Source organism: Ischnura elegans, chromosome 7 (assembly GCF_921293095.1).
Source record: "Ischnura elegans chromosome 7, ioIscEleg1.1, whole genome shotgun sequence".
NCBI classification, from domain to species: Eukaryota; Metazoa; Arthropoda; class Insecta; order Odonata; family Coenagrionidae; genus Ischnura; species Ischnura elegans.
In genome coordinates, this window is record NC_060252.1 from 31,125,248 (window position 1) to 31,152,020 (window position 26,773).

Here is a 26,773-nt window from a genome sequence, read left to right on the forward strand (position 1 = left end):
AAAGGTAATAATACTACCACATTATACCCATCAAGTGAAATAAATAATAAAATTGACTGAAGTATAATAAGTACAATGTAGTGGTATACATCACCTAGTTTCTGCAGATATATTTTAATATTTTCCACGTTTGACACTTGGTACACTTTTGAGAAACCAACATCGTTTATGCACAACCATATAAAATATATTCACAAGCCCCTATTTGCCACATAATACACTTAACTACAGAAGGAAAAAGCAACAAACCTTGATGATGCAATGTAAGCTCTCACGTCAATGATCATAATTACCCTGTACTTATCACTATATTGCACACCCGCTTTTGAAGTAATTTAAAGACAACATGATTTTACTTTTGGCTCGATATGAGAGTATTTGTAGTGCTAATTAATGTACCAACACGACCTGGTGGACGAGACCAATTTTTTATTTACCTTGAGCCGTTGCCCTAACAATACACCTAAAAATCATTGGACGTCTTTTCTTAGTTTCATAGTTAGGTCTCATTACGCAAACAGAGTGGAAAAATGGCACTGTGCCATCATCTACATCATTTCAGAGAACTTGATGATGGAATTACCCCCCACCACTTACCGTATATGTCTGAATATAGTCCCCCCTTTATTTCCAAAAATGCCTGTGGCAAAAGTAAAGGGGGGGACTATATTCAAACGCATTTTTTTAACTTTTCCCGAAACTGAAGCCTCAAAATTAGGGGGGGGGGGACTATATTCAGAGGGGGACTATATTTGGAGAAGTACGGTATGTAGGGTTGACTGAGAAACACATGTAGAGGCCTCTTGTTATGTGGGGAGGGATATGTAGGGTCGACTAAGAATACGGGCCTCAAGCTTGTTTAACGCAGCACATGAATCTAAAAGCTACCTGGTGATTCTTTCCTCGTGGGACATGATCACTTTAGAAGTGACTGACTCTTTAAGCTGCATCACCAGTCCTGCTCGGATGGATTCCACAACTGCGCCTGTCCCTCCTTCTTCCCGAAGCTCTGTGTCCTGCACACAAGAAAGTATTATGTAAGTAATTAGTTTTGAGTTCTTCTAAACATCCATGGGTAAAATTAGCATCAACACGACACCAACCTTGAGATATCGATGACTGTCTCGGGACACAAAGAACACTGAACCTCCTCCGCACCCATTTGGAACTGAATTTTTAAATAATGACTTCTTCGCAATGAGGACTCCTGCGAGAGAAAATTTAAAATTATTTGACCATAGCAGTACGTATTATAAGTCAAGTATCCACGCAGAATATATGTGGACTTCTTCCACACTTGCCATTATATATTGAACCATTGTCACACATACCTGGCGTCTGGACTCCTCCGATAAACTTGTGAACCGAAAAAAACATCGCATCTTTATAGACAGATCTTTCTTCGACTCCTGGAATTACTGGATTCATATCCAATTTCACATAGGGTGCTGGAAAAAAATTAATGCATTTTATTCCATGAAGAAGTAGAATGGCTTTAGAATCGAGACTTTTTTTTCAATTATTTTCAGACTCTATTCATGCAAACCTCAAATGTATAGACTTGGGCGCAGTTTTGTTATGGTCCAAAATAAGCTAAAATTTAGTTATTTCACCATGACTACAGTAAAATTACCCATGAGTGCTTCATTTTTCGCACGCATTTCTTTCTGGATTGAACACCAGTTCCGTTGAATTTTATAGGGACAAAGATACAACAATATAAGAGTAACATTGGTTCACTAAAAGGTTATATTTATTATTTCATGAATGGTAGAAATTAAAATTAAAATCTATCAATAAATAAAATTTCAACAACTATTGATGTCTAAGAGTAGATAGCAGCGATTGAAAAAATTGAAAATTGTGCGGTGAGAGGAAAATAAATTAAATTATATAAGTTGGCCCAGAGTAAGCCATGCTCATCCTACCATTGCACTGAATTTTGATTACTCAAGAGAATTACCTGCAGCGGCATAGTCCCAGAAAGCAAGGGCACCATATTGGTGCAACAGAATTGTGGTTGCAACGTCATCTGCGACGACGCCAGTGACATTTGAGGCAGCAGAGAAGCAGCCAATGAGACACCTTCCGAGTCCATGGTGGGCTTGTAGCTGCTGCTCCAGATTATCTAGATCTAAGTGTCCTTCCTTTGATTCCGCTATGCGTACAATCTAATAATCAAAAGGGTAAAAAAAGAATACATACAGACGAACCTGAATAATTTGAACTTCTTTAATTCGAAATGTTCTTTAATTAGAATATTTTTCTTGGTCCCCAGCATTTTGTATTCAAACAATGCTAAAAAATCGTGGATAATTCGAATTTTTGGTGTGTCAAATTAAGGTATACATTATGATCTGTGACTCAAAATAATTGTGAATCCATTGGAAAATATGCTTTACTGACGCTATTGTCAAAAGGTTTGTGTTAGACAAAATGCTTGCCAGTGTAGAGTCTGATGACTCACCCTTTCCCTCCCAGCTTAATTCTTAGGAGAAACGAGGAAACAGGTAAAAAAGACATCCTTTTTTGAAAAACAGTAGGTTTTGTTTTACGGTTGCCATCCCAGGAGCTTTATGTTTATTTTTCAATACTCTATTCCTCAAGAGAATGTGTACGTATTCAATATTTTAAATCCATTTGGTCATTACGATTCTATTGCAGAGTATTATGCTACGACATCTTGTGTAAACGTATATGATTACGAGTTAAGTTGGTAGTGCACAGCAGTAAAGAAGTTGCAAAGGATATTTTAAGGTTAGCATAAAAATGTTCCTAAACTTTACCTCGTAGTTTATTGAAATAAATATGCCTGTTTTAAAGTTTCTTTAATCTTGTTAATATGCATTAATCAAAGTATTTATAATTCAAGAGTGTCAATTTAATAAAGAGTTTTGACTGGGAATACGAATTTTATTGTTTTGGACCTATTTATTAAGGACTTCTTTAATTCGAATTTTTGGTTAATTCGAAGTTTTATACTGGTCCTTTGATGTTCAAATTATTCAAGTTCCACTGCATTAGTAATATCCCACATAGAAAAATTAGGCCACTGCATACTGGCAGCAAGAACTGAAAACTATGTATGAGGACTGAAAACTTTAACAACGAATATTACAACAGATGATTTTGCAGTCAGCCGTTAAGTGTGCTGTCATCCACAACCCATTACAAAAGTCGCCACCAGCACCACTGATGGTATAACAATCCATATTACAAGGGGAAATAAGCTTTAGTTGGGGCTGTTAGCATATATTCATCTTTAAGATAATAGGTACAGTCTTATTAAGAACAGTACAGTCAGGACAATCACACTGAAGCAAACAGAATTTCCACCAAAGTAAGAACTGTCCAAGTCATAAGTAAACTCCAAATTTCATTGATGAGCACAATATATCGATGGCTAAGTTCTAACAACACGTATCTCAAAATTTGGCCGCTCTGAGTCAATACTTCCTTGTAATACTGTTGATATAAAAATTAAATTCAAGCAAAAAACAACACTTTGTCTGCTAATGCATGCTTATTTTTCAATTTTATGTATTTTTGGTTTTTAATTTCAATGAAAATTATAAATGTACAATTAGAAATATAAATCGTTCTTTTGCTCTCCTGAAAAGTTGCTATTTTTGAGATTTTTTTTATACGTGCTGTTAGAACTTAGCAATCCATACGCGGAAACACTGTCGCGCCATACCTTGGCCCCTAGCTCCCGCCACGGCAGCAGGTTGGAGTGGTGCTCCCAGGGCCCCACAAAGACGACGACCGCTGGAAGGTTGGGGTCCGCGCAGCCAGAGGCCGCTGCATTTTGGAAGAGCGAGGGTAGGTCGAGCGCTTGGATCAGCTTGTGGATGGCTCCCGTGCAGCCGCTGCCAGCAAAGATCACCGCATCATGCTCTGATGCATTTGTCGCATTGCGGAAAATGTCCCTCGCCTCATGCCTAAATGGGGAGTACAGAGAAGCCATTCTATTTGTGTCCATCTACACCAGGAAACTCTGAGGTGTTTGGCAGGGGGTAAACTTATCATATTGGCCATTCCACGCCAAATGATCCATTAAATAGTAGACTTGACACCCAAGGTTCTTGAATGTTAATAAAATTTTGTATGCAAAATACATGTATGCATTTAGATAAGAAAAAGTCCAAAATGTCAGCTCATTCTGACAAATAGTTCCAGAGATATGGTAGTTTGAAGTTTTAGTCTATTCCGATTTCCAAGCATTGTGTACATGCCAAATGAGCGTGCACGAATTCCAGTTTTCACATGACAAATCAACAAGGCTCCAAAAAGCTAGATGCTCCTAAATTGATTCAATAGGGTGGTTTCCTGTTATTTTTATGGCCTATATCGAAAGATTATTACTCCTGCAGAACGCATTTCACACTCTTAGATTTTCGAAATGCGAAAACGCGACAGCTAAGTAGGAATGACGGGAAAAGTCCGTGTGATATATTTCTGGTTCCAGCTGTCGGCGTGTGAGGTGACCTTGGGGCGAGGCTTGAGCGCTGATATGACGCAGGCTGCTAGTAAGTAGCTAGATGCTTGGCTTAAATAAGGATTATTATTCACCTATCAAACGAAGGAAACTTTCCAAACTTAGGTATTTTTAATGTGTGATTATTAAGAGATGTTCCCCTGAGCTCTGTGCCTCATGCATGCATTAGTAATCTCTGACAATGTAAAACTCCTATCTACTCGTATAGAAACTAGGTCCCTGTGACGTCACCTGGAGCGGCATCGCATGGGCGCCAATCTGGCCTTTTTCAAATGCAGTTAAAATTGACCATTGCCATTCGTCTAAACTGTGATTTATAAAACCAAATAATTTCAATATTATGAATACACTAATGGTGGGCAACGAATCGCAATCAATGCTTTTCATTTTCTTCGATGAAGGAAACTACCCTATTGTACAAAATATATTGGAGAAACAGATGATACTTCAAACTACCATATCTCTGAGACTATTTGTCAGAGCTGAGCTGTCAGAATGAGCTGAAACTTTGGATTTATTCTTATCTATATCAATACAATATTAGTACAAATTTTCATGACAATGTGTGACTAGTGGGTGTCAACCCCTGGATGACTTGTCATGGAATGGCCCCATAAGATAATAATCAACAACACATATTTTAACTTAAGCCATTGATATCTATATCTAAATAGCACAGAAATAAAACTGCTACAGAGCCAAAAGCAATCTGCAATGCTAAATTTTTTGAGCAATTTCTAATGAAAATGATTCAGTAAGGTACAGAAAGTATCATTTTGGAACTGAATGGAATGACAAAATTTGAGAGACATTGTTGCACAGATACAGAGAAAAGGAATTCACTTTTTCATGGGAAATTATAGACATAGCATTTAAACGAAATATGAAATAATTTAGGACAGTTTCTGAAAGTAGGAAGTTTCTAATTTGGCACACTCTATAGCATGTAAAGTTTTGGTAAGGTCTCCAGTCTTGAAGATTGAATGCCCGTCAAATCGCTTATGTTAATAAAATTACTGTCATTACTACTTTTCTAGGGCTGCTCCTAGTAGCTTCAGCAACAGAAAATGCCGCTGATTGAGCGATGCAGTTGAGAGGCAGCGATGATACAGCCAGCAGTTTACAAAGTGCTTTAGCAGCACTGACAGTGAATTTTGGAATGCGTCCATTGAAAATTTCGGGAGAACAGCAATGACCAAATAATTGTTTGAAATTAATTTAAAATCCAAGTTATTCAAAAGTGTGAGTAGCCGGCAGTATGGTTTTAGGAGGAGCAGTAGCGTCCCTAACAACACCGGATATCCTACGGATATCCCTTTCAGGTCCGCTATGTCATATCTAGGTCCGCCGGCAATCAGGATATCCGTCGGATCTCCCATGGATATCCGAAGCCGGATGATCCGAAAAATGTCCGAATGGGATGATCATAGGATATTCTGTTACAGAGCTATAATAACAATAATATACAATTGTTACCATTATTGCATTCAGATTTGCACAATACCAATGCAGTTACACCATATTCATTGATGAAAACTAGCTGAATACAAATAACAACTCTGACTGCAAAAAAATATTCGAGTTAACATTCGAAGTTTTTCCTGCAATTTTTGGTTTTCGCTCATTTTTAATATGGGTTTTCTGTCGAATGCAAGCATATATATATCATAGCAAGCGAAGTCGAAAGTCGAATGCAAGCATATATACGTGTTTAGCATGCGGTATACTTTTAGGGTCAATGTGCTAATGTGTACTAAAGGCAGTATTAATTTATGGTGTTGTCACTGTCGTATTTACAGCACAAAGCATGATTTCAGAAAGTTTGAGAATTCACTTACTTAATGATGGTTTTAAAATCCAGAATTGTCAGGCGATATCTTGTGAACACGTAAAATCTTCAACAGTAAGAAATAAAAAGCTAACCAATAGGGTGGTTTCCTATTATTTTTTTATTGCTTTAATCGAAAGATTATTACTCTTGGAGTACGTATTTCACGCTTTTAGATTTTTACATGACAACATCTATATTTTTCGCGATTAAATGAAAAGTGAAAATTTTCAAGCGCGCGAAAACGCGACGCTTAAGTATGAATGCCGGGAAATATCTCCGTACGTCGTATTTCTGGTTCCCCCTCCCGCCCGGTGAGGTGACCTTGAGGCGAGGCTTAGCGCTGATACGTCGCAGGATGCTAGCGGATAGCTGAGTATCTTGCTGGATGGTAGCGCTTGGCTTAAAAAAGGTTTATTAATACCTTATCAAACGAAAAAAACTTTCCGAACTTAGCCAGTTTTAATAGGTGATTATTAAGACATGTTTCCCTGAGCTCTGTGCCTCATGCATGCATTGGTAACCTCAGACGATGTATAACTCCTATCCTCTCGTGTAGAAACAAGGTCCCTGTGACGTCATGCGGAGTGGAATCGCATGGGCGCCAATCTGGCCTTTTTCAAATGAGGATAAAATTTGACCCTTGCCATTCGTCTAAACCGGTATTTCAAAAACCAAATAATTTGTGTATTATGAATACACTAATGGTGGGTAACGAATCGCAATCAATGCCTTTCGTTTTCTTTGATGAACGAAACTACCCTATTCCAAGAAGCAAAAAAACGAATTATACGAACTGGGTTTCCCTCACAATAGCATCGTCAGTTGACGATGATACTTGTTATAGCATCGTCAACCAGGCAATGCTGTTATAAGCCCCACCCGGGTATTAATTATTATTTTTATACTTTGTGGAATTGGAAATAAGTTTTTAATTTCCCTTTGGAGACGATTTTCATATTAAGTTTGATTCTGATAAATAACGAAAAAATTTGAAGTATGGTGACACTGTTTCTCGGCGAAATGATGAGCAAAAGAGTTCTCAGGATTACTCTTATGGTTGATGAGATTCCTTCTTTAATTAATATCATGAAACTCCCCCTTTTTTAATAAGAGAACTTTATTTCAATGGGTTTTTCACGATTTTATTCCCGAGCAAGAGCTAACCCTGAATAAAGCGTACGGCCTTATTCAGAGAAGATATGTCCAACTCAAGAACTTACCGGAACAAAGTGGTCTGAGCAGATGTGGAGGAGGTTGTTGTATGAGTGTTGCCGTAGGTTGGCAGCACTTCCTGACGGATGTAATCTTCGATGAAATGCAACGAACGTCCGGATGCAGTGTAGTCACAGTAAACAACTGAAAATAGAAGAAAATGAAATCTTAAGGTCGACAAAAATGTTGCTACTTTACCAATGGACTCGATAAATGCAATAATCGTGTTTTTCATATCAAATGTTGGCCAAACACACAATGAGGTATATATATAATAATTTTCCACACAGCATCAGCAATACGTCATCCGCCTGTCATATACAAGTTATTCCAATGAATGAATATGAGGAGAAAAGAAAAATAAATCGAAAATAATTAATAATTACATGCTTTTTTATTGTCATATCAACTGCATTGAATTGAATCATTATCGTAAATTTATAAATTTCATAGGCACTCATTCGTATGTATCAACGAATAAAAATGAATTCACAGGGACAACATGAAAATTCGTTAAACAATTTAATCATGTATGGAATGGTATTCGGAGGAGACGGCCTACAGCTGAGTTCCTTTGCACCATGAAGGAAGGGTAGAGAAAAAAGGGCGGAGAACAACTCAGAGTCGGCTCTAAACTCAAGGCGCCAAAGCGAACACGGCTTAACGTCCCATTTGACGGACGGAGTACTTGAAGTGTCCTCCATACAACATTCGAGTATGGATCAGGCCGTTTAAGTAAAATCTCCATCACACATGAACCCTCAGGGTGGAAAGCCAGCACACAAACCCGATCCCCACACCTCATTTTTAGAGGAAAACATTTGCCAATACATCGGTCAGCCTCCGTTCGGCGCTCGGGGAAAACATCACCCACTTCTTTAGGGGGGTAGATTCTAGGACACAGTCATGCGAGGTTTTAATAAAACCTCTCTCATAAATGTCATGAATAGTGATGAAAAAATGTCGGTCGAAATCGATTCTTCGAGAAGTCGATTTTTAATCGAAATAAACCAAAATATCGATTAATCGAAATAATTGACCGTTCTTTTTTAACACAGCCTGTGCAAAAATGTTTAATATTCACTCGAAAAACACTCAAAATACACGTTTCAGTGGCAGGAAAAAATCCCAAAAAAATATTCTTGGAATGCATACTTGAATTACTTGCAGTAAAAATTTACAATAACACGCACGTATGAAAGTTTGGGTATCACAGCTTGTAACCATTCGGCTTCACTAAAATTTTTAAGAAAGGTCGTTAACTTCTTTTAGATGCTTTCTTGACGATCGTGGGCATGCCTTGACAATTTCACCGGTCTTGGAGAAAATTCTTTCACATGGCACGAATGGCGTTACCATACTCAGCATTCTGGCCACGAAACGGTACGTATCGGGATATTCACCCTTAACGTACAACTACGCGCTGCTGAGATCGATCTTGATTTCTCGGAACCACAATTCGGGAGATCACGGAAACTTCATGAAAACCTGCCAAAAATGACAGAATACTCCAAACAAAATTCTTAGATTCTTTGTTAAAACTTTTGCCGGCACTCGTCATGTTAAATTAAAACTTAACTTTTGGACTATGTCGCCGCGTCAATTTTTGGGTGGCCCCAACGTTTCGCGACCGATTCTTCAGATTCCCTTGAGAATGCGTCCAGCATCGGTCGGGAAACGTTGGGGCCACCCAAAAATCGACGCGGCGACATAGCCCAAAAGTTTTTATTTTAAAATTCATAGAGTTATAGTTACTAATTGTAAGAGGTAGGAAGCCGATTAATAGCCTCTCAACGTGAAAATGGTATTCATAGTCGTTTTTGAAACTAATTTAGTAACTGATTCTTAAACAAGGCTACCCCTAGTCTAAAACAGCAATTAAACAATGCGGTAACGAGACGCGTAGCTAGGAATTAAGTCTAGGGGGGAGGGGTTAGGAGCAACTAATACTGGGGGTATGGAATAAGGGAGGTACGGGTGCCCTCCTTCAGAATTTTTTTTATGAGAAATGGTTCAAAATGGTGAGTTTTACGGCTTTCTGAGGGATAATTTATTAATCCTTGAAATATTCTATAAGTAATATTTTTCAAATTAAGTAAAATGGATTAAATTTTAAACTTTCTCTGAGTTCTGGTGGAGGGTTTATCCCCCAAATCCCCCCCCCCACACACTGCGCCACTGGTAACCGATAACAGGTGTCCAAACAGAGAAAATTCGAGTATTTTTACAGGTGTTGAAGATGATTTGATTAAATATTGCAAGGGTCATCCTCATTAAATCATGCAACAATTAGTTCTCCGTTGACAGAAGGATCAATTGGGTGTAATTCATACAAATTTTTCTGGAGCCAGATTATATCACCGAGAACCTCGGTAAAATCGCCATAGGAATTCAGGAATAATGATAGTGTAGTGGTCTGCGCAATGGTCCCGAATTTCAAAGTTTTTTAAGTAACAATTTTTCCTATTGTAATTATTGTGGATTTCACCGCTGCTCTCGCAGCTGGTTCAAAAATCACTATTGGACGTAGTTTATCCCCACTCAAACGCTAATAATGAGTGAATTTCTGCGCTCGAGAGGAGTAATTATAACGCATAAATAACTTGCAGCAGTGGTGGCTTGACTGCGTTTGGATTTATGGAAGTGCTTACATTTTCTTTAGGAGAGAGTAACTCGAAATAGCTTTTATGTGCTAGAATTTGCTGCATCCTAATTATTTTTTAAAAATTAATCTAAACGCTTCATTTCTTCAAATTAAGACAAAAGCAAAAGTCAGTAATCACGGCAATTAAGCAAGGAAAAAAATGCAAATACCGAAAATGTGTTATCAATTATCTTGATGGGTAAAATTAGCGAAAATTATCCACTTCTCTTTCGACTGAAAGTTTAATGGGACTACAACTACGACTTAACAATGGAAAGTCTTTAAAATGTCGACAACTCAAGCGAAGACAATGGCGGGGCGATTTCGCGGCTTTACAGAGGATTCATAGAGACAATAGGCGAAGCGTGCGAGAGTAATTAAATCGATAATCAGTGGCGGTGTTAGCAACCATCGAAGAGAAACTGAAGAGGGATTATACGATGCTTTAAAATTTAATCATCACAGATTACCCAGGGACTATGATTGATCAGACGCTCATGCACAACGCTGCCAGTAAGTCGAACCACGCAGAAAAGAGGCCAACTATTCATCTCCATACTAGCAAATGTTGACGGCTTAAAAAAAACAGATTATTAAAAATGTTGGTGGTGGTAAGCTTGGAAATATACCTGGCTATGAAAGCGGAACCATCACTGCATTCAGGAGATAAAACTATTGGTCAAAATAATGATGATTTAATCGTAGAAATACTTTCTGTATTAAAAAAATATATCCCATCCATCTGCTTGGAAAAACACGATTCCAAAACTAATCAAAAGAATCCAACGAAAATTAGAAATTTTATTGAAACTAAACTCAGTTGCTATCCCGATAGAATGATATTCAACGCAATTCATGGAATGAAGAGTATAAGTTAAAATTTTCTTCCCTTTCCAAAGACTTTTAACATCCCTTTTAGCTTAGTAGGTACTCCTTCTTTACACACTATCTATCCCCTCCGTATCTCCTCCAGAAGTTTCACTGCCTTGCCTACCACATCTATCACTTTTTCAGTCCTTTTCCTGTCCATTCACTTCACCTTCTCCAACCTCACCTAAACCCACAGTTGTGGAATAAAGACGAAAAAATTATAAAGAAACGGCGAATGTATAGATTAATAACCTCTGTAATATCGATGCGTAATGATAGCACTTTCCAAGTAAATAATTCATTCTGAAAAAACGGGGCTCCCAACTGCTGAACAACAACACCTTGAGTGAACACAGTTGCATACCATAGCCCGCGCTCTAACTTCGCTGCTTATAATCCTATAGATACGCATAAATCAAGTCTGTCAAGAGGCATGTATCGATTCGTTCCGGTCCCCTCAACAGGCTCCAATGAATGACATCCCTACCTATTTCAACCCATGATTGCAGCATACATTATAAAGTCGTCCATATTATTCATGATCTGGCATTGTGAAATGTGCTTCCCTTCATCAAAAATTATCCTTAATTAACTTAGAAAATCAATGATTATTCAAGGCACCACTGTTTTTCACATTTGTAAAGGTTATCTCCAAGCCTATCTCCAATATCCATATATAGTAAATGAAATTACTATCGCAATAATTCATTTCCTTTATTTTTTTCCTTTTGTGTCGTCACTTTGAGTGTCGGAGGCATTATATCGAATAATTAAGAAACTTAATGAAATAAAAATATATAAAATACATAAATAAAAAGTACATACGAGTATTAAAAAGAAACATCGAATGTGTTAACGAATAACTTCTGTGGTATCGATACGTAATGATAACATCTTCCAGGTAAATAATTCGCTCTGAAATAAATGAAAAACGAGGCTCTCAACTGGCAAACACCAGCATAGAGTGAAAAAATTTGCTTTTAATAGCCCCCGCTCCAAATCCGTCACTTTTAGTTCCATAGCTAACACGCATGTAATACTTATACTTCCTTCTCGTCCCAATAATTTCAAAATCCCCTCAACTTAGCAGGCTCAAATGGATGATATCCTCAATTCTTTCAATCCATGATTACAGCATATATTTTATAAACTCACCTATATTATTCCTGATCTGGCATTGTGAGATATGCTTCCATCTTAAATCATATCATGCCTTCGCCATAAATTATGCATAATTAACATGCAACGCTATTTATTGAAATAAAATGATTTTTACAGACAGAATAGTTTCTTTTACTTTTTTATGTTTTCTCCGTGCCCTAATTGATGAAATAACTATCGTAATAATTCACTGCCTTTTATTATTTTCACTTTTACTTCATCACTTTGAGCCATGGTGGCATTACATCCAATGTTGCAGAAAAGTTTCTCGGGTTTTCCACCGGTTGATGTCGTCCATGTCTCGCGACGTTTCGATCCGCGACTTGCTGATCATCCTCAGGGGATCTTCCGAAGATATCATTCGGAAGATTCCCTGAGGATGATCAGCAAGTCGCGGATCGAAACGTCGCACAGTGGGCTAGAATCGAAAAAAGCTGGCCAAAACCTCAAAATCGATTTTTTTGAGCTAGGAAGTTGAAACTTCGCATACACATTCTTAAATAAATTGTGCATTACTACCCAGATTATTTTGGTCCTGTGTTTTCACTTTAACAATATATGTGAGGTCAAAGTTGAGCAAATTTAGCGAAAAACGACCACCCTCGAATTTTTCTGAAAATTGCCGACTTTATCCTCGTGCAGTGGTTTTATAAATAGTTTTATCGACAAAACTGTTATACCATCTTAATTGACACTTCTTATTCTTTCATTTGAAGGGTTTTTAAAGATTTTGTTTCATCAATAACCATAGATACATAACAAAATGGCGGAGCCTGTTTTCAACCCATTTTTTTACATAAACGTAGAAAAAAAGTAGACATTGTCACCGGCTTACACTAAGTAACTTATATCATGTCGTTCTTTGAAGCTTCTATATTGTGAATCTAAAGTCAAACCTTGCACCAATTTGCAACCCCGAATTTTAAATCGTTTTTTCGAACGCACGGACGACTCCGGTTCTGGCCGGCGGCGGCGGAGAGTACGGCGACGCGGCAAGCGGGTGGATGCAATATGGTCTCATTCACTTTTATGTGTGGATAACAGATATATTAGTGACAGAAAATAATCACCAGAAAGTAAAATTAATAAATATTGCTACGAATGACTCTCAGTATGCAATCGCTGGGCACTGCAAGAGGTGCACTGAAAGGTTTCTTTCTTTGAGTGCATTCCGTGGAGAATGGACTTAAATCGCGTGCTTTAAGTGGGGAAACGGACTCTTTTACTAACTAATAAACTTTTTAACAATAAAAATTAATATATTCCTTAAACGTGATGGAAAATGGCTCAATACAGTACTTCATTTTGCCGAATTTTCCCAAATTTTCCTGTCTTGGTGCTTGAAGAGTTCATTATTCTTATCCACTAAGGTTATTTAGTTTATATTCTTGATTTAATGCATTAATAACTATTCCTTATGCAGCACAATTTACATGTTGCTCTAGTTTAGCCAGTGCCGGTGGACGTCAATTCATGTTTTCAGGGTTGTATCGAGAGAACGAATAGGAGGAAAACGAATGCAAAAGGAAGATACAGTGACCATCCTCGGAGGCAAGAAGAACTCTTGCTAAGTGGATAAAATGCAACCCCAAGTATTATGTTATGTCAGATTAAGAGGCCCTCTCACTAAGTATTTGTTTCCATGCAGCTCACACAATTTCGGTGTAAGGGTCTTCGAAAATCTGAAATGCCAGGGATATAATATTAACCCCAGCGATGAGAGAGTGACGCGAGCATATGATTTCATTTACCCGAGTGAAATAATTGTAGCAGAGGTTACATAAGAAGTTTCCAAAAATGGTTCTGCATCTTACTGCGACTCGAATCTTAACGTGCATTTCCACAGATCCAAGTTTCGCGTCGAATATAAAGTGCACTTTAATTTGCAAACACGGCTTTGACAGCAGTTAGGACATGCGCAATATAATCGCACGTGAGAACGAGGGCCTATGTCTCATGAATTATTGCTCGTGAGCACCTTTGCGCCTTCTTGTTTAGGTAAAAAATGCTGTTCGTTTGGCGAAGCATGAAAGAGGCACGAGTATTCAAAAGCCATCACAATTATTCTAGATTTCCTCTCCAAATAATTTAATTTTCTCTCTCTCTTACTGGCGCTTTAAAAACAATTTTGCTATGCCACCAACCGTACATAAGGTCTTCATTCACGGAGCTGACATTGCAAAAGAGTCCATTCTTAATTGCGACAACTGTCAGGGGAAGCAATATAGGCACGGTATAAGGACGTGAGAAAGTTCCGTGAATGGTTGACTAGAAAAATGGCACGGGTGGCCACAAATAGGGATTTATTCCGAAGACAACTCCTAATGTCATAACTGATAATGACAAAAATTACGCCAACTAAACTGGAGGAAACACACAGCTTGCCGAAAAATGTAATGGATCTGTTTTTGAAAAAGGAAAACTATGCTTTAGCTCAGACAATGAAAGTGATAAAAACTCGTCAGATATTGAATGAAAAACAGTAATCTTTTATTGCTGACAGTGCTAATTGCAGTATGTTAGTTGGGAAAAGTGTAAATTGTGTTGCTTTTGTTTGTGTTATGTTTGTATGGTAAAATATTTCTGAAAAATAACCATTTTGTCAGCAGCGCAGTTTATTAAGAATAATGACGTCGATATATAGGTAAGAGATTTAAATCAATACTTTAAATTGAGCATAAGACATAGATTAAAATGAACTGTATTTCTTAGAAAGAATACATTATTCGATGTGAGTAATATGCCTTCCGAAACTTTTAAAGCTAGCAGGAGTTCAAACCAAAAACAAGTTCGAAGGGCTCGGCACTACAACAATACTATAAAACGACCGTTGTCAGAAGGCCTTTAAATATGTATGGCAGGTTAGGAAGTGGAGGCCATGGATCATCGAGGGCTCTTGCCTAGAAATAGAGCTTGTTAGTTAGTAAAAGAGTCCGTTTCCCCACTTAAAGCACGCGATTTAAGTCCATTCTCCACGGAATGCACTCAAAGAAAGAAACCTTTCAGTGCACTTCTTGCAGTGCCCAGCGATTGCATACTGAGAGTCATTCGTAGCAATATTTATTAATTTTACTTTCTGGTGATTATTTTCTGTCACTAATATATCTGTTATCCACACATAAAAGTGAATGAGACCATATTGCATCCACCCGCTTGCCGCGTTGCCGTACTCTCCGCCGCCGCCGGCCAGAACCGGAGTCGTCCGTGCGTTCGAAAAAACGATTTGAAATTCGGGGTTGCAAATTGGTGCAAGGTTTGACTTTAGATTCACAATATAGAAGCTTCAAAGAACGACATGATATAAGTTACTTAGTGTAAGCCGGTGACAATGTCTACTTTTTTTCTACGTTTATGTAAAAAAATGGGTTGAAAACTGGCTCCGCCATTTTGTTATGTATCTATGGTTATTGATGAAACAAAATCTTTAAAAACCCTTCAAATGAAAGAATAAGAAGTGTCAATTAAGATGGTATAACAGTTTTGTCGATAAAACTATTTATAAAACCACTGCACGAGGATAAAGTCGGCAATTTTCAGAAAAATTCGAGGGTGGTCGTTTTTCGCTAAATTTGCTCAACTTTGACCTCACATATATTGTTAAAGTGAAAACACAGGACCAAAATAATCTGGGTAGTAATGCACAATTTATTTAAGAATGTGTATGCGAAGTTTCAACTTCCTAGCTCAAAAAAATCGATTTTGAGGTTTTGGCCAGCTTTTTTCGATTCTAGCCCACTGTGCGTCGGGAGATCTCCCTCGGGAGATGTCGACATGGACGACATCAACCGGTGGAAAACCCGAGAAACTTTTCTGCAACTGATACGCCGGGAAAACCTAAGATTATACACATCCAATGTTCTTCTCAAAAGATTTGTTTTGCAAACTGTTTATCAGTTGAAATATGCAACTGTATACGTGGATCGCGTAAGTACGGCTTCACGCACAAACGAACCCCTCATATCCGAAGGACATAAGCCTACTCGCAGTAGATATACTTCTTGCCCGCGCCTCTTCCGAAGGCCGCAGCAATTAGGATGCTAATGAAGAAGGGCGCTGATCACGGTCGCGGTTATTTTCGCTCACGAAGACAAACGCTAAGGCCAGATAATTAACGCGACGACCACACGCACGAACTTCGTCCACCGACGAACAAAGTAAATGCAGCAAATTGCTCATATCTATTCTATTGTAGAAGCAGTGGCTGCTCTATACATGACCGCGAAAATACTGATAACCGTGAAATGCTTTCGTGGTTCCCGGGAATCACTTCCCAACTCTCTTCTCTGCGCACTGTCGTGGAGAAGAAATCATTCCTTCAACAACAGTTACTTCTTAAGCAAACAGAGTGATTTTTCATACTGAAGGGTATTAACTTACACTTTAAAGACAATAAACAATTTACACTGCCTCAAATTTCTCCTCTTCTATGATCTTTCATATGTCTTAACCTTCCTATAATCGTAGGTTATGAATTAGTATTTTTAATTTATCAAATTGTTCACATTTTTGTGAATAATTCACAAAAAAGAGAAAAGATCACGCTATGAATTGAAAATAAAAGAAATTCACCTTTGCGATTTCCAGTTAAACAAAAAAAATGAAAAAATCGAAGTAAATTACCAGTTTGGTAATAAAAAGACACAAATATTTTGTTCATTGCATCACATACAATTAAGACAATTATTTCTTTTAACTTGTTTAAAAATCATTAATTTTAAGTTACCATTTCACACAAACATCACATTACATTGTCAACGGAAAAATATGCACCAATTAAAAAAAATATTTGTTCAATTGGCTGGTTGGGATACCTTTTACTCACCGGGATAGCTGATTGTACGAGGGTTGCCCAGGAAGTAATGCTCCAATATTTTATTTTCTCAGCCGGCAACAATGGTGTGAATTCGAAACATTACGAATCCATTATCTGAAGTTTTATAAACGCGCACGCAACATTTCTGGCTCTTACGACATATATCATGGCTGCAGGACCGTTCAGTGCTGGTTTAGTGTCCCCGGTTGAGTGTCCGACATGGTCCACAAATTTCCACAGGGGAGAATGACGCCTCGGCAGCTTAACTGGCTAAAGCATTTGGCCGAATCGAGGGATCCGGGTTCGAATCCCTATCAAGGTGAATAATTTTTTACTGAGGATTTTTCGCACAACATTGCTTAATATTTACAGCTATTCCGCGTGAGCGGCGGTGAAATGTACAAGAATTCACATGAGAAAATATTCCCCTAAACCGGGAATCGAACCAATGACCTTTAAATTTCCGGGTCACTACCACTATCCACTACGCCATCCAGGTCCCTGATCTCCCAAGGCAATTTTACCGAGGCTCATGGTACTTATGATGTTAGACCCACGTGGTCCATCAAGTATGGCAAGCCGCGAATAACAATAGAGTAATATTTCAAAGCCTGCCGCGTGAATGGCGGTGAAATATACATTTGAAGTATACAGTACATTTTTGTTGTTCTTCTCAAGTTTTCAGCTCCATAGTTACGCCAAGTTAAGTCGACCGTAAGCAGAGGGTTGCCTTCCTCTCCAAATTTTCTCTCTCATGTCTTCCTCCCCTGACCTTATAGCCAGTTCGGGTAGTTCACCCCTGACGGCGAGCTTCGAGCGACCAGCTCGCCGTCAGGGGTGTGACGCGCTGCTGTAGCTTGCGGAAAAGTATTGTATTCCTGGAAAACTGTTGAGCGGACGTTAAAATGGAGCGAATTTTGGTCCTAGAGACCTGCAAAATCGTGCGTTACCCCTGAAAATGATGTTACTTCAAAAATTCGGGGAATTTTAATGTTATTGCATTTATGCTCTTTGAGCGACCTCTAAATGTTAAAAAATTGAGCTGAAATTTTTAGGATATCCATTCTGCACCCCATAGCATATTTTAAGAGGTAGAAATCAAAAATCCGAGAAAAAATAAAAAATAAGCAACACGCTAGGGCCCCGTCAAAACTAACAGACGATGGAAGAGGGATTCGAGCCTTCCTAGTATGTTACACCCCCAGTAGCCCATTCTCACATACAGATACGTTTCCCGCAACTAAAGGGTTAAGCTCTAGAAATCCGGAATCGATAATTATTTTTGGTCGATGAATTGCTAATCAATGGAGCAGCTAATGGAAGGGCAGAGTAAAAAATCGAGAAAAAATGAATGAGTCACACAGGAAAGTGGGTCTCATTAGTCAGGCATTGATCCGTGGATGTAGGACCGCTATTTCCGCCGCGGAACAAGATGACACGGGTTACCCAGCAAGAAGCCGTCCCACGCGGCGGGACGCCCGGATCTCTGACATTGGAAGTAGCGAAATGTCATGCGTTAAATCCATTCATATCACGACTTTTTTATTCACTCGATTTTTGTGCAATGTTTTCCGGGTCAAACCTTGAAACTTAATTTCAACCCACTTGCCGATTAGCTATAGAGATGACATTTTCAGGATAACTCAGAATTCAGGCTGAATAGAAAGCGTTACTTGAACTCCACAATTGTTAAATAACCACTGAATTAGGTCATATTTTTTAGCACCATGGGTAAATTTTTAGGTCAATTTTTTTAGCGCCATTAAAATTCCCACAACAACAAAAATCAGCTTGACAATGCAACAATCTAACACTTTTACTCTGATTGGAACCGTATCTCGATTTCATTCAGAATTGAAAATTAAATGTGGAATTTAATTATTTAATGGCATATTTTGAAGCTCTTCCACAATCTATTACCCTGCAAACCATCCTACAGGGGTGTTTGGCAGGGTTTGAACCATCACCAAATGACCAGTTTGGCGAAGTAGGAGAAAAGCCATTAATTCCAAATATCTATACTTGGAATGTAATAAGACTAAAACTGAAAATTTACTTTATTTTAAAGTAAATGCCAATTATTTTCACTAATTTTTAAGAAAGAAATTTAAGCTGAATATAAAGCGTTACATGGAATCCACAATTGTTAAATAACCAATGAATTAGGTCAACTTTTTTAGCGCCATGAAAATTTCCATAACAACAAAAATCAGCTTGACAAGTTGTACTTATGCATTTTACAATGCATCGCAGATTTTAGTGCCTCCAATATAGTAGTTATCCTAATAGGTATGACTTAGAAATACGAAACAAATAAAATTTTTGCACGAGCGAAGGAGGCAATTTCTCGATCAACTAGACAATCAAAAAGAAATTAAAATTTTCTTTAAAATCTGTCGTATATCTTAATCTATATCACAGGTATCTTAATACGTACCGCGAGTATATTCCACTAATATTTACACTTCCATGCTATAATAACCGGGTTCGGGGAACTGTGAATACCTAACAACTTGAATTCATTAGGCGGTCGCAAAGAATCCTTTTTTTTTTTAAATTCACGTGAATTTGATTATTCTCAGGAATCACTCATGGTTTCCATAAATAAAACAACAGGAATTGGGGAAGTAAAGCAAGAACTAATACAAAGACTTTGATTCGCGATTGAGTCCCGATTTGATTGCCAATGCATACTGCACGTGGAATAAAATATGCTAGTTTATTTTCCATGGGACGTAGCAACTACTGCGTAAAATTTTACTCCCTTTATTTGTAGAGCATGATAGGTCGCCAACAATGCATCGCTGATTGCGAGGCTAGATGAAGAGAATTTTAATTGGATGCTTCTATTTGACTGGTTCCATCGAACAGAGGAGCGCCCTCCACGTGTAGCTTGATACGAGATTTTATTTTCAAATTTAGCTACGCTCTGTGCACCGCCTATTGACCTAGTTTCCTAAGACTACATCTACACATTACCCTTCATGCCACCAACAGAGGTACTTGGCAGGGGGTGAACCATATTTAATATTTACCAGGATTAAAATTTCCTTCCATTCGGGGTACCCAATTAGATTTGACACATAACTACAATATCTTACTTATGAAGGAAATATGACTACGAAGCTATCACATGCAAAACAAGCCTTTATAAATACTAGGAAAATCCAGAAACATGCATTTAGGAATATATAATTTAGTAAGCTACGCTACCAGTCAAATGACCTATTTCTGAGTCCTAAAATAGTCTCTAAACAATCGCGGAAAAAACGATGTTCTAATTCAATTTGCACTACAGTCTCTCTTATTTTATTTTTAATATCTGATTTACCGTAGTATGTTGGTGATCGAAAGATATGGTTAACTTCGTCAGAAAATAAACTACTCTTGAATTTATATATTAGGTTTAGTCTAGTTTTCAATCCACAGTCTGACAGTAATTCACATCCGATTTGTTTTAAGAGATAAGTGACGCTTACAAGACTATTTTAATGGATTTTCACGTACCTGGCTGCTCTTCCTTACATACATTATAATTTAATTTTTAAACCTATTTCCTCTACCACTAGCAGCGTATTCCAAATGATGTCTAATGAGGGAGAATTCGCTGATTTCTGTCACTTTGACGTCTTTTTTTCCTTGTATTCTTAACAAAAATCCCAATTTATGATCAGCTGGACCAGTTATTTCTTGCATATGTTCATTCCATGATGGATCATTATTGAGTATTATAACTCCGAGATATTTTACTGATTCTAAAATCTTAGGTTGGGCACCCTGATAGAAATAGCTCTTTTGTGGCGATTATTTTTTAAATTTTTTTCCATAAATTCATTACTACGCATTCTTTTCAAACTTAACACTATCTGACACGCATTGCACTATACTTGGATTGCAGTAACATTGCGAACTACCTGCTCTACCGACCCAATCACTTGGCGATGGCGATATAGCCTTGTAAATGCCACTAATAACTCCAGACGGCGACGTTTCGCACGACACACAGTCCATCTATTGCAGGCGAGTCGCACCCCGCCATCGTTCATTACTCCGCCGCCAGGCCTTATTTCCCGGGAACGAAATTAATAAACAGCCTTCTTTTCGCAACGTATTTTAATGAAGCAACTCTTTAATAAACGAGGCCTCCCTCACTCTCAAAGAGTGCTCGGGAGAGAGAGAGAAGGGAAACACAGACTGGAAACATGCAAACGAGTGTAGAATAAAGGAACAGCAAGAAAAAAGTATATTTTCCCCTCTTCCTCCATCTCTTTTTTTTTAACGACTCGAGCCGACTGATCTCCACTCATTACTGGTCTTCAATTGTTCACAGACAGCGATTTTCATTGTCGAACGGGAGGATTATCCCACTACCTATTCGTGCAATTGATAGTTCATGCTCACAACTTTAATAAACCTCGGATCCTCCTATTCAGTTCGACCGCGACGAACAATCCACAACATGTTGCTTCGACTCAACCCCCTCCGTTTTGATGTTTGTGGAATAGACCGTGTAGACTGTATGCATAGGGAATTGCAGTCATAATATTAATCCCCCACAAATTTTCTCGGTAAAAAAATCAACAAAAATCCTTCTATGGTTGGATATGGCTTCACGAGTATTTATAAATGTACGTAAAGTTTCGCTTGCATTTCAAAAATTCGACCGCGCCTCAAATAGAAACTCAAGAGGACAATACTCCGATATTTATCATTATGCGATATTTGATTTTCTTAAAAATATATATTTATAACCGGGATGAAATAACCATGATGTATCACCGGTAATGGCAAGTATCTTGGCAACTAGCTCACGTCAACGAGCGGCAAGGGAGTGATTTAGCAAATGGTAAAAATAATGATTCATTATTCATCACTGCCCAAATTTCTACAGTTACAGATCTACTTGATTATTTTTTTCCACCGGCAAAATAGATTCTATCTATTATACCGTTTAAGGTTAAATAAGAAAATTCTTCTCGAAATAAGATTAAGTTTTCAAACAAAACATCATATCGTACTCACTTCGTCAGGACTTTAAGGATAGGACGAAAACTTTTTACCACAACGCCCGAGATCTTAATCGTTGAAACTAGAAAATGTCCGTCCAAACACTTGAAAACCAGGTGGCCGGTTCAATAAAAACATTCGACGAATAGTGTAGACTAAATTTCTTTCAGAAAAGTAAAATTTCCTATCGCTTCCTCTAAATAGGGAGACCTTAGGGAAGAAAGATTCATTGCAAAGGAAGAAGGACTTGGAGGCCTATAGAATGTTTCAGAATGATATTTGGTTTCTCCTCTGTTTCCATGAATTTCTCTTTCAAAAATAATTTTGTGTTTCATCGCCATGACTATAATTACTCGAAGGATGATCAAATTAAACGGAAAGAAAAATCAGCACCTCTATCTGCGCAAAGCCGCGAGCAAACTACGAGTGAATTTATAACACTATTTTTCTTTTCAGCATGAAATCTTTGTAAGTGACTTCCCAAATGACCATTGCACAAGCCAAACTGATTCTTCAAGGGAAATCATTACCTATTCAGGGCCTTGAACCACGATTTCAAGGACTTCAGCACACGAGAAACGATCAATGGAAACAGGATTATACGCTCACTGATCGCTTGACCAACAAATGTACCTACGTAAGGCTTCGCTTGCATTGCAAAAGTTCGACCGCGCCTCCGATAGAAATTCAAGAGGACATATACCCAACCCTTCAGTTAAAAGACACCTAGAATAATACAAGAGTCACACGAAATGAACGAATGAGCGAAATTCCACAGTGAAAAATCATTCCAACTGAAGGGGATTCGAGCCACGAACGAAATAAACGCCTCGGCAGCTTATCCGGCTAAAGCACTCGGCCGAAAGTCAAGGGATCCGGGTTCAAATCCCGGTCAAGGCGATTGAATTATCCCGGTGGAATTTTGCACATAGAACAGAATGGAATTTTATCTCGGACGTTTGGAGTCCATAGTTTTCCCACGTGAGGCGATCACTACCGAAAGTGAACCATATGTTTTTAGTGGAATGAACTGATTTTGAAACAGGAAAATTATTATAGCCAAATGTCGATTGAGCGTCAAGGGCCTATTCCGCTCGCCAATTCTGTACCCGTGCCGCTGGTAGCCTGATACCTACGTTTTCGCGACGGCTTTTCGAGGTAATTAGCACAACGCTCAAAAAGAGGTAGCCACACTCACAAATTCACTCGCGTTCAAAAGGAAAAACAAATTTAAAACTAAAACCTAAAATTTCGTTGCACCGCCAAGAGGTGGCGTGAATGAACCTCAACATTTCAAAAACAAAATGAGGAATTAGAGGATTATTTGTCGTTAGATTGCAGTATGTATTATAGTTAAAATACCCGGAGAGTTCTGTGATTCTTTTCTTGTATATAACAGTTGCCTTACGTGCCTGTTTCATATTTTTTTATAATCTGAGTTAATCAAAATATGGCGCGACATGTTCATATTATATGATATCAAAAGCATACGGAGCCCCGGAGTTCTAAATTGTCTAAAGTCATCGTTCTTCTCATTGAAAAATCCTGAAGTATAATTATTTTCTTTTTCAAAGCATTCGTGGATCATCTTCGACAGCTGTTCTTTTGTCATCGAAGCGGCCTTGGCTGTTTTTTTTTCAATTCTCTGGGCATCTAATCTGAGAAAGAGGACTGTGAGCTTTCCCGGCGAAAAAACTGTGCAAATATATCGCCATGCGTAAAATATTCGAATATCATCGGTGGTTTGGATAAGTTGCTGAAGAATCAATTAGCGATAACATCTTCCACTTAAGATGCACCATTACGGTTTATGCACTCATGGAGAATTCACGTTTTCTCTCATTCGAGAAAAGAGCTGTGCACCTTTTGGAGGCGTTCCTTCCAATGGCATTTTCGTCGAAAAGCACTTCTCTCTATTCCACCATCAACGTGAGATGCTCCGACCGGGAGAAGCCTAATGAATTAAATTTTCTCCCATACGTATTTCAGTATTGACATTTCAACCATTATTCAGTGGCGTACACCGATGACTTTACGCAGTAATGAGTTTCTCGCTAGTCTTTATCCTACTGGACTTATACACGTTGACGATAGCTTCATACCCAGTTCCAGTCATAGCCCCAACGACTCCCACCACGTAAAACCGAATAGTGCTTAGTGAGGGCGTCTAAAAATAGCTCAGCACAGCGGGCACTGTGAACTGGGGGCATATGAATTTGCGTTCTAGCTAAATGACAGGCTGCAACTGGCCTGGTGGCGAGAGACCCATAGTCTGAGGAGAACATTGCTCTGCTTATCCGTATTTACAAAAATACGAAATCTATTACTAAATCAATATTCGAAAATGGAAAATACTAATCTTCTAAAAATAAAGCTCAGTTTAACAAATGTAATCCATATCCTGTAGCAACGGAAAACTAAAAAATATGCGTAAAATGTAAATTTTAATTAATTTTCATGCGTAAATTTTATACGTAGGTTTTGAAAAATAAACTCCTTTATTCTTAACGTTGTAATTATTACAACGTGGGTTACAGATGAAGTTACAGAAGAAGCCAACTTCTCGAGCTTTCACGGTGAAAAATCGATTGCTTCAACCCTTTCGCAGATAAGTTCACGTCACGAACTCACGACGAGCATATCGCCGCTACTCCTCGACCTTGTGCAAGAGACGCGTATGGTTAGTTGTTGTTTATACTCTAGTGAGCGATTCGTTTTCTCGATGAAAGGTTCTACCAAGAACGAGTAAATGAGTCGAATTTATGATGATGTCATCAACTCGAGAAAAGTGAGCGGCAACTTTCGCGTTAAAACGCCTTCAGCCTTCAAGAGAATGGATGAATGTGGGAGATTTATTCGCCATTACCTATCTTACCCCACCATCGACCATATTATTTTAACGAACGTTTTAATAAATGAATGCAATTTCGGTCTCAGTAAGCGACGCCATTCTTCCAATATCCTCCATCATGGGATTTTATCTTGGGATCCGTTTGATAACTCCTTGCCCCTTAAATACGTTCGAAAGCGTAGGTTGCGAAGAAATTAGTCAAAGACTCTCTCTGACTACGTAGATTTCCGCGGTGTTCAGGTTCCAATTTCTCCATATTTCCGGTGCAACCGCGTCGGTTTGTTGGTGATGACAACAGTTTCGCTGGCACTGCTGCCAGCGTCTTCAGGTCGAAGATGATGCCGGTCCACGATTTTCGTCCTCCTTATATAGGGGGTCTATCCGCGTTTCGGATGCTGAGTCGCTGGCAGAAGAAGAGAAACATCTAATTGCAGCATTGAAAAAAGAATGGCTACCCGGATTCGGCCCTGAAAAGGACCATTAAAAGAAAACCACTTTCAAGTGAAAAAACGGAAGACGAAAGACCTTGGGCCGTCATTCCCTACGTCGCAGGGACCACCGAAAGGATTGCCAGGGCCCTGAAAAAGCACGGCATCACCACCAGGTTTAACTGTACGACAAAAATTGGTGACTTGCTGCCCACAGCCAAAGACAGATTACAGCACGACCTTCATGAAGGTGTTTACAAGGTCCCTTGCTCGTGTGGAAAAGCATACATCGGTGAGACTTGCCGTTCACTCAAGATACGGATGCAAGAGCACCGAAGGGCAACGAAAAACAGGCAATTCCAGCTGTCTGCCATATCGGAGCACGCCTGGACCCCGGGACATGACATTAAGTTTGACGACGCCAAGATAATAGTGAAAGAAGGCAGATATTTTCCCAGACTCATCCGCGAATCCATTGAGATAGCCCGGACGGACAATTTTAACAGAGACGACGGCTACCATCTGGATGCCCATTGGAGGAGGCTCATTAGGCGGACCAATAGGAGAGCGGCAGCCACAACTGGCGGGACTGACCCCCTATATAAGGAGGACGAAAATCGTGGACCGGCATCATCTTCGACCTGAAGACGCTGGCAGCAGTGCCAGCGAAACTGTTGTCATCACCAACAAACCGACGCGGTTGCACCGGAAATATGGAGAAAAAAAGACTCTCTCTGTTCATTTCCCCCCAAAAAAGTCTCTCACCGAAGGAAGCCACTGAATTTTCTAAATGGATTCCCGGACGTATTCTTAGCCCATCTAGCGAAATTATCAAACCAATTTCTATTTGTTTCCAGGCACCAACTTCAATCGAATATACAGCGAATGCGATTCTAAGGCAATTATATATTGGCCGCAACCTCAAGAGTAACCATGCACAAGAGGCATATTCGGCTACACCGCACGAGACCAAGTTTGAAATTCTTATTTTACATATAAAAGCGAATGACTCAACGGGGGAGATTGTTTTTTCGCCGTGACGTATCTTTCCCTTCCATCTACCGAATTACAATAATGAATAGCGATTTCGGGTTTGAGTGATCGACCCCATTGCCGGACGATGAACCGCTTGTTGATGAGCCGTGACGCTCAAGATGAGAGTGACTCAAATCTCAAACTGCGGCCAGCTGGCGTGGACACACGACCCAGGATCAAAGGGCTGGAGGTCATCGGAGGATGCGACGCTAATTAGCCGTGACCGATACGGAGACAAATGACGAGCGCTTTCGGATAAAAGTTCGGCATCGCTTTCAGATAAAAGTTCGGTCATGTTCGGATTGGGGAATAGAATATCCAGAGGGATAGTGGCGAAAAGGAGAATCGTTGCAGAAAAATTACAGACCTTAAAGAGGACCTATATCCTGAAATGAAATTACGGAACGACCTTCTGTCAACACA

General features: G+C 38.9%; 1 protein-coding gene across 1 annotated transcript in view; it reads right to left on the reverse strand.

The window, feature by feature from the left end:
• Positions 1-26,773, reverse strand: part of LOC124162951 — a 375,165-nt gene that overhangs the window by 33,570 nt on the left and 314,822 nt on the right. The window contains exons 2-7 of the mRNA XM_046539721.1: positions 7,550-7,685; positions 3,698-3,941; positions 1,964-2,171; positions 1,332-1,448; positions 1,104-1,207; positions 889-1,016 (exon numbers count right to left, since the gene is read on the reverse strand). Of these exons, the coding sequence (XP_046395677.1) occupies positions 889-1,016; positions 1,104-1,207; positions 1,332-1,448; positions 1,964-2,171; positions 3,698-3,941; positions 7,550-7,685 (937 nt within the window). The remainder of the gene's footprint in view (positions 1-888; positions 1,017-1,103; positions 1,208-1,331; positions 1,449-1,963; positions 2,172-3,697; positions 3,942-7,549; positions 7,686-26,773) is intronic.